The 8,916-nt window shown below is 47.0% G+C and overlaps 1 protein-coding gene across 2 annotated transcripts; it reads right to left on the bottom strand.

Moving 5' to 3' along the window:
* Window positions 1-368: 368 nt before the first annotated feature.
* On the bottom strand, window positions 369-7,922 carry LOC133405203 (zinc finger protein 345-like). 2 transcript variants are annotated; one of them, XM_061681968.1, is made up of 8 exons: window positions 7,825-7,922; window positions 7,391-7,702; window positions 5,738-5,921; window positions 4,303-4,619; window positions 4,126-4,195; window positions 3,313-3,494; window positions 1,763-2,346; window positions 369-1,181 (listed from the first exon to the last, which is right to left on the bottom strand). In XM_061681968.1, exons 2-8 carry the CDS (start codon window positions 7,520-7,522, stop codon window positions 371-373), a joined length of 2,280 nt encoding a protein of 759 aa, XP_061537952.1. In that variant the 5' UTR covers window positions 7,523-7,702; window positions 7,825-7,922; the 3' UTR covers window positions 369-370. The 2 variants fall into 2 exon arrangements, with proteins under 2 accessions (XP_061537952.1, XP_061537954.1); XM_061681970.1 differs by having other exon boundaries at window positions 4,303-4,616.
* Window positions 7,923-8,916: the final 994 nt, after the last annotated feature.

Here is an 8,916-nt window from a genome sequence, read left to right as displayed (position 1 = left end):
ATGGGGGCTTTTTGCGGTAAAGCTCAGTCCAAGAAATAGTCAAGCCTGGAAGATGGCTAAGCCACATTGCCTTTAAAACTGGAATTCTTCCGCCTTTTTCTTATTGATGCTAAGCTAACCACGTTTACTGAGACGAGTCGCTCATTGAAGCCCCCAGCTCTGCCTTGCAAACTAGCTTGTCTGCCTTTTCTGACTGATGCTAAGCTAGCCGTGTCCCTAGTGCTGAGAAGAATCAATTGTTGAAGTTGACTCATTGGATCTCTGTATCAAAGAGGCCAAGTCCAAGGATTCGTCAGGCCTGAAGGAGCGAGTCATTTGGACTTGAGGCATGTTTTTGCCTTTTCTCTGATGTCTCTGGTGCGGACAGGAATCACTCGTTGACAAAACCATCGCTCCAGGGGAATACCGAGCGCTTCTCATTCTTGCATTTGCTTCCCGACTCGAGCGAGCCATTCACGCCGCCCCCGCAGCGGTGCTTCTTGAGCTGCCTGGAGTCGGAGAAGCCGCGGCCGCAGGTCTGGCACGAGTACAACTTGACGCCCGTGTGGATCTGCATGTGCGACTTGAGTTGGTTGGACTGGCGGAACCTGCGGCCGCACGCGTCGCACTCGTAGGGCTTCTCGCCCGTGTGCACCAGCAGGTGTCGGTGATAGTTCTGTGGAGTCCGGAAGGCTTTACCGCACTGCTGGCACTGGTGCGGCTTGACGCCCGTGTGCAGCAGCTCGTGCTGGCGCAGCTGCGACTGCAGCAGGAAGGCCTTCTGGCACACGGCGCAGACGTACGGCCGGTCGCCGCTGTGCTGCCGCGTGTGGTAGATGTACAGGTGGCGCAGGTGGAACGACTTCCCGCAGGTCTCGCATACAAACTCCTTGTGTTCGGCGTGGCTCTTTTCGTGCGTGCGAAGCGTGCTGACGCTGCTGAAGTTCTTGCCGCAACTCTTGCAGATGAAGCCCTTCGTGCCCGACGAGAGCCGCCGCCGCCTCCTGCTGCCACCGGACGCGCCGCCGGCCTTGGCGCGCTCCTTGTTCTCGTGGACCAGCAGCTGGTGCTTCTGCAGCTGGCAGTTGTAGAAGAAGGTCTTGCCGCACAGGTCGCACATGAAGGGCTTCTCCGCGCCGTGCACCAGCATGTGCGTCTTTAGGGCCCACGTGCCCGAGAAGCCTTCGCCGCACTTCTCGCATCTGCCGCACAACAAGTCATTCAGTTGTTATTCATAGGGAAATTAACTCATTCGATGTCAGCCGTTTTAAGCGTTTCATCTTTCAAGACCTAAAGAATACTCTGTTCCTTGACAGTATAAGCACCGAACCTTCCAAAAGAAAGAGTAGAAGTTTTTTCCCGTTCTTTAGGAATCAGCAGTACAGACGCGAGAAGACTGTAGGAGAGTTCATTGTATTTCAGCCATAAGTGAAACTCACATTCAGAATCATATTGGTACTCGCCCGTACCCATCGATTATCAAAATAACAATTTAGCAATTGATTAGTTGTCGATGAATTGTCGCACCTATACTTTCTACAAGACATGCAAAAACGAGTGGCTGCACGAAAACTTTTGTTCCTTTTTTTTTTGCGTCGAAATCATATCAATCATATGAAATTCAGGCCCTACAAGAACCGAGGTTCCACAGTATTGTAAAAAGAACGGAGCAGGCCATATGCATACTTTGTCCACCCCTGATTTAGACAGTAGAGTTTGCTGCGCTCTTTGACCCTTCCTGATATAGAAGGCGTTAGGATCCGAAAAGAACGAGAGCTCTTACTTGAAGGGTTTTTCTCCGCTGTGGAGGCGCAGGTGTCTCTGGAAGTTGTACTTGAGTCCGAAGCTCAGTCCGCAGGTCTGACAGACGAAGGGCTTCTCCCCCGAATGGACCACGCGGTGCTGCAGCAGGCCCATGCGGCACTTGAAGGTCTTGTCGCACTCGTCGCACTTGAACGGCCGCTCGTCCGAGTGAGAGCGCTTGTGGACGCGCAGGTTGCCGGAGGTGGAAAAGCGTTTTCCGCACGTCTGGCAGGGGTACGGCCGCGCCCCCGTGTGGACCGTCTGGTGCTCGCGCAGGCTCCTCTTCCTCCGGAAGCCTTTTCCGCACACGTCGCACATGAACGGCGTGACTTCGCCGTGCGAGATTTGGTGGTAGCGCAGCACGGCCGCGGAGGTGAAGGTGCGGCCGCAGATGGCGCAGCGCAGGGGTGTTTTCTCCAGCCGGTGCGACGCTTGGTGGGCGCGCAGCTGCCGGGCGAGACGGAATTTACGACCGCACTGCTCGCACGCCAGCATCTTGTCGGGGTCTCGCTCCTGGGCCTCGCGCAGCCGGTGGGCCTGCTGGTGCTTGTGCAGCGTCGTGGCCTGCGTCATGGAAAAGTCAAGCCATCGGCTTTATTTACAAACTCGAGATCCGGGCATAGACAAACAAGATACAGAATGTAAAGCCACAAGGTCCAAATATTCTGACACACTAAAATAATCATAAGAAAATGTATACATATCGGTTTTAAAAAAAAAAAAAAAAAAAAAAAAAAAAAAAAGCATCATAGAAGAGGCAGCGGTACCAAGGTTTTCAGATCTGGGAATGGTTTCGTGTAGCACTTAAACCAATGATTCCCAACCAGTCTGCAGGTGTGCCGTGGGAAATATAGAATTTTACTTGATTGCTCCCAAACAAATATTTCCAAGAAATAATGTATCTTTATTCCTCTATTTATGCCAGTGAGGCAAAATGACAGACAGAACAAATAAATGCTCTTCTATTAGATGGCAGGAAGTACATACAGTAATTAATGCATCCACTTTTTGTTGGGGGTGTCCCGTGAGATTTGTCAATTGTAAAATGTGTGCCTTGGCGCCAGAAAGGTTGGAAATCACTGACTTAACGTCATGTTTGACAAGTCCCAAAAGACTTTAACAGTAGGAATGTCCAAACCTTTTCTTCTTTACCTTTAACTCACTTCAAAAATTAAAACCAATCCAGTCACGAGGTGATAAATCGAAAAGTCAAGGGTTTGTCCCGATTTTGGAGTTGCCACGGGGATAGATCCGTACTGTAGAATCACATCTCCATATTCAGAACCAAATCAAGAGCAATGTGTACTAAGCTGATGTTGACACTAAGCAGAGAGTTGAGCAAACAATTGTGATTTAATATTATGAAACAACTGAATTATCTGTATTCCTAAGGGCCTTAGAAATAGAATTTTTGTTACTGTTCTAGTTGTGCCAGTGTAGAAAGCAAGCAGTAAAATCCAGGTTAGCAACACGGTTCACTGTGTTCTATGAGCACAAGTAGTTATTGTTGTTTTGTTTTGGGCACAACACCTGGTAGAAGCCTTTGTCACACAGCGTGCAGGGGAAGGGCTTGACGTGGCGCGACGTGTGTTTCCTCAGCTGGTGCTGCTGGTGGAAGCCTTTGTTGCACAGCTCGCAGAAGAAGCGCTTGTGCTTGTACAGCTCACGCCGACGCTTGTTCTCTTGCTCCTTCAGGTCTTCCTCGCTCGCACCTGCGTCGCAAAGCAGACATTCCACGGCATCGTCAGGTCCGAGGCGACGACGTCACGTGTGGAACCCCCCGGAACGTGAGCGACCTCGCGCCGGACGCTTCGGAGGTTCCACTTGCATTTTAATTGTGGACGCGTCAAATCAGAGGCTGAACAACAGATATCTAGTAATATATAACATGACCCTTTTTCAAAATTATCTTTAAAATAGAGATAGATCGATATGGTTTTCATCAGGGGCCAACACCAATACCGATTATTAGTAGTCAAGGAGGCAGATAACTGGTATTTGCAGCCATTATTTATTTGTTGTCAACATCAAAAAATAAACAAATCTTTTTTTCCCACTTATCTTTGTTTCAAGTTAAAAGGAAAACAAAAATTGGGGGGACTTTCCAGGGTCAGCAGCCTCTCAAATAAAGTTCAATGAAATGTTCAATAAATAAACAGTGACCTAAAGTTAAGCCAGTTTTAAATTCATCTCTTATCGGCTGTCAGATGTAAAAAAAATAAAAATAAATAAAAGTCAGATGCCGATATGCGTCAAAAATATCGACCCGTTTTGCTTGCGGGTGGGCAGATCGGTAGGATTCCGTGATTTTTGCATTTTTTCATCCCATCAGTCCAAACTCACCGAGTTGAGCGAGGGCCACAAAATCCTCTTCGGTTGTCACTTCAACTGTTTCTGCTGTCCTCGCAACCTCCTGAACAACGCAATGAAGAACAACAATGAGATATTCAGCCCCTCATTAGTGTGACCAAAACTGATAACAAAACAAACTTATGAAATGTTCTATAAAACACGTCCAACCGTTGCAGCGAGCGCCATCTCATTAGTGGCGGCCACCGACGCCTCGGGACACAGCCGCTCATCCGCCGCCGCGGGAAGTGACATCATGCAAGAGGATTCATCCTGCGCGTCTCCCCCAAAGTTGTTCTCAGGTGGCGTCGCCGCGGGGCCGCTCGGGGCCCCCAACGCGACGTGAAGCGGCGGGCTGACGATGACCCGCGGAACACGAACGGTACCGCCGTCGCCGCCGCTCGCTTTGGCAGAAGACGCTTTGGCCGTGTTGATGATGGACACGGCGAGGCTCGCGGGAATGGCGGCTGGTCGCTTGGCGTCTGCTGCTGAGAGACAAAAGACAAATGTGTCAACTTAACGCTTACGTAATTTTGGACACGTGATAACAAACGTCAATCTTTCACTCTAAAAGTGACCCAAAATACACCACAATCTAAATGTTTCAAAATTCCTTTGAGCGAGTGTTACATTTTGTGTACACTGAGGTTGTTTCATTCATTCCGTGACCACGCTTGTAAATCCTAACATTCGTATCTCAAATCCTCTTTCCCCATTGAAATGAATGGAAATACCATTAATCCGTTCCAGCCCCCCCACCCCACCCCCAGAAAAAAAGCAATAAAATTGTGTCATTTGTTTCTCAAGAAAAAAATAGGACTCTAAAATATTGTACATTATAAAATATATTTACAACAAATTTCAGAATACATTATTTTTTTTTGCTTCAGTTAAATGGATATTGTGCTCAGTTTCACAACTGACTCAGTAAGCCGCACTAATTTTTAAATTATTGATAAAAAATAGATGCTTGTGAGTATTGTTGTATTGCGTGTCCACATGGGTTTGTGTTCAAACACGTGTCGCATAAAGGGTGACAACTACTCCGATGCTAGTTTCATTCGTGCGTCTATGGGGTTTTGCATTGATTGTTAGCAATAAGCTAAATGGACTGCCGTAAGGCAACGCTATGTGCTTGTTTCAAATTCTCTACCTGTAATTGTCTTTGTTTTAAGTTTAATTTGACAGTCAACTGGGAGTGGCACTAAACAGCTCGAAGCCTCCCTTTCCAAGAATGGTTCACTATCTTTTCCTGACATGACTTGGCTTCACTGCCTCCATACAGCGCTTGTACATCAACGTTTTTGCTCGCACTTCAGCACAAAAAAAAAATATGAAAAAAAAAATCAGCAATTTTTAAACAATTGGCCAAACGATGGCTCTCGTATCTCGGAAATGTCCCAAGTTGGGTTACTCTCATCTGAAAGCAGCAGTATATGAATATTACTATGAAAAGTGAGGTCGGTGTTCACGGGTGGAGCTTGAAACAGTCCACATTCGAAGACATCTTGTCGTTGCTGAACTCAAAGCATACCACGCGTACATGGAAAATGAACAGGGCCGATGGAAAACTTTCTTCGCATCCTCTGAGCATTGTGTCGCTTACTTTTTGTTTTCTCGGCCGCGGTCGTTTGCTTGTCCCTTGAACTGAGCTCGGCCTCCAGTCGGCCCACTTTGTCCCGCAAGGTCTCGTTCTCCTTGGCCGAGCTGGCGAGTAGCTGACCGAACACGCTGCAGATTTGCCGGACGGCCTCCTTTGCCGCCACGCTCAAGGTGGCCGTTAGCTGAGGCTGCGGAGGGAGAGGCTACTAGTACAGGTTTCAGCTCATATCTACATTTTGCACTACTGGGTACTTTCTTGTAGATTCAGTACCAAACATTAATGCCATAATTGAATAATAAACAGCTACATTGTACAGTGATTCCCCAGTATTTGTGGGGGATAGAGACATAGCCCTGGTGCAAATAGCAACACCCCACCCCAAAAAACAAAATTGCCAATGGATGCCAGTGCTATCGTCAAAATGAAGCGCCTCAACTCACTTCAGCATTCCTTGGCAACAAGATGCTTCCAAAGCAATCGGTCAGCAGGTTCTAGCGCATTCTAAATTCAGGTTCCAGTACTCTGGAAATCAATCAATCAAGACCATTATGTGATCAGAAAAGAAAAAAGAATAATAAATAAATAAATCAATAAAATGTCAGGAGCGTCTGTGGTGGGCTAAAGAGAAAAAAAGTACTGGTCTGTTCCAAGTCCTCTTTTCACACGAAAGTCAATTTTGCATTTCATTTGTAAATGAAGATCCCAGAGTCTCAAAACTGGAGAAGCACAGAAGTCAAGCTGCTTCAAGGCCAGTGTGAACTTTCCACCGTCAGTAATGGTTTGGGGAGCCGTGTCGTTTGTCATGTCCGCAGTCGACGAAGCTGTCTACCAGGACATTTTAGAACTTTTTGGAGACAATTATTTGATTTTCCGGCAGGATTCGGCACCTGCCCACAAAGCCAAAACTGCCAATACCTGGTTTAAGGGCCATGGAATAACAGTACTTGATTGGCAAGCAAACTGGCCTGACTTGAACACCATTGAACATTGTTGGGGTATTGCCAAGAGGAAGATGAGCGGGCAGAAACCCCGATGAAGGCCAATATCAAAGCAACTTGGGCTACAATAGCACCTGAGGCTGGAAGTCATGCAAAACGAGCCCCAACAAAGTACTGAGGGCATATTACTTTCAGACACTTTCCGGAAGGCCAACATTGCTGCGTTTGACATCCTTTTTGTTGGTCACGTGAAATAGTCGAATTTTGTGAAATACTGGGTTGGTGTATTTTTGGTCTTTCTGCCATAATCGTCAAAACTCAAACAAATAAAGGCTTGAAATATTTCACTTTGCGTGTGGTGAACTCGTACAACAAACAAGTTTCCCTTTTTGAAACAAATGGACTCTTTTTGGGGCACATACCTGGAGAAACCAGTCTAGCATATCACAACACAATGTCATGGAGCACAGAAGACGTTTATTTGAGTTGTGTCAACCACGGCCGATTTAATGAAATACAGACAAGTCAAATACGATCATAGAAAACGATATTATATGTACGTGACTGAGAACTAAATGACACTTGGCGGTGTTGTTTTATTCGCCCCGGCGAAAAGGGAAGCGACGATGGGATTTCCATCTGGCTCTCTTCTCTCCTCTCAGATAAACTTCCAGCCTCTTCTCCATGCGGCGGATTCCACCCAAAAACAGCCGCTCACCTTCAGCTCGACGCCGGCGAGGCTCCCGTGGAGGATCCCGACGGCCGCCTCCACCGCCAGCTCCATGATGAGCGCCGCCTGTGAGCGGAAAGTTTCGGCGGTAGTCGCCTCGTAGTCGCTCGGCCGCTCCATACAGACTGTCGACAGCTCGCCGTGAGGGATGTCAAGTTAGAAAATAATACTTGGAGGAAGCTGGCGAGTTCGGAAGCCGGGTCAAAAATAACACTCAATCTTTTGGGATGGTCGTCTTCATTCGGGACGTCCAATATGGCTGCGATGTTTACATCCGGGTCGCCGCGGAGTCATTCGCAGCTGACGTGTGACGCAATCAAGAGGCGACAGTGAGTGTTGTGTTCATTGAACAGGTGAGGAGAGGAATGAAAAGGTGGTTAGTTTCGTGACAACTTAATAATTATTCTTGTAAAATGTCATACCCACAAATCCAAATTTCCATCCATCCATTTTCTGAGCCGCTTCTCCTCACTAGGGTCGCGGGCATGCTGGAGCCTATCCCAGCTGTCATCGGGCAGGAGGCGGGGTACACCCTGAACGGGTTGCCAGCCCATCGCAGGGCACATAGAAACAAACAACCATTCGCACTCACAGTCACGCCTACGGGCAATTTGGAGTCTGCAATGAATGCATGTTTTTGGGATGTGGGAGGAAACCGGAGTGCCCGGAGAAAAGCCACGCAGGCACGGGGAGAACATGCAAACTCCACACAGGCGGGGCCCCGCGGGGATTGAACCCGGGTCCTCAGAACTGTGAGGCTGACGTTCTAACCAGTCGTCCACCGTGCCGCCCAAATCCCAATTTAGAAATTCAAAACAACAACAAAACCTGACAATACATGCGTACAGGTTAAAACTGTTATTTTATGCTTCTCATTTCTCGTTTTATGAAAAATGTCCACGACTCCTATTTTTGTATTAGTTTATGTTTATTAGTTTATAACGTCACGATACTGAATTCTCTGTTCTTGTTTTCTGATAAATTGAAAATTTTCAATAAGGTGCTTCAAATACAGAACAAATAAATCAATTATAACAACATTTTATAGTTTTCAACAGAGTTAATTGAAAAGTAATGAAATCAAAGTAGTTTATGGCCATCTGTGTTGTGACGTTGTGACCATCTGTGTTGTGATCTGTGTTGTGACCTCTTACAATATTAACGATATATAGCTAGATATTTCGCCTCACAACATGAATTTGTCTCAAGCCGAAAATCAAACAATACTTTTTGCCGTCTCGGTGCAATGCATCATGGGATATATATTTGGTTTCCTCGTGACCAACGTAGTTCACTACTTCAAGATGCATTGTGGGGTACAACAAGGGCACTCTATAGGGGACAAAATCCTGATCTCAGTGGATAAGGAAGGGCAAAAGGCTATTTGCATTCTAGGTGTGGTTTAACCAAATGCCAAATTGTAAAAATACGTCTTAAATCGAGATTTTAAGATCTCTACAGACGTAGCCGGTCTGATTTCAGCGGGTACGAAACTCCACAATACTGGAGCCCGA

Source organism: Phycodurus eques, chromosome 7 (genome assembly GCF_024500275.1).
Source record: "Phycodurus eques isolate BA_2022a chromosome 7, UOR_Pequ_1.1, whole genome shotgun sequence".
In the NCBI taxonomy this organism is placed as follows: domain Eukaryota; kingdom Metazoa; phylum Chordata; class Actinopteri; order Syngnathiformes; family Syngnathidae; genus Phycodurus; species Phycodurus eques.
This window is presented reverse-complemented; position numbering and strand designations above follow the sequence as displayed.

Bases quoted from the DNA above. Each gene is read 5' to 3' on its own strand.
- LOC133405203 (XM_061681968.1), bottom strand. From the start codon at position 7,522: ATGGAGCGGCCGAGCGACTACGAGGCGACTACCGCCGAAACTTTCCGC. The intron at 3,495-4,125 runs GTGAGTTTGGAC...TTTGCGACGCAG, and splicing joins TGTGGCCCTCGCTCAACTCG to GTGCGAGCGAGGAAGACCTG. The intron at 1,182-1,762 runs GTAAGAGCTCTC...GTTGTGCGGCAG, and splicing joins AGCGGAGAAAAACCCTTCAA to ATGCGAGAAGTGCGGCGAAG.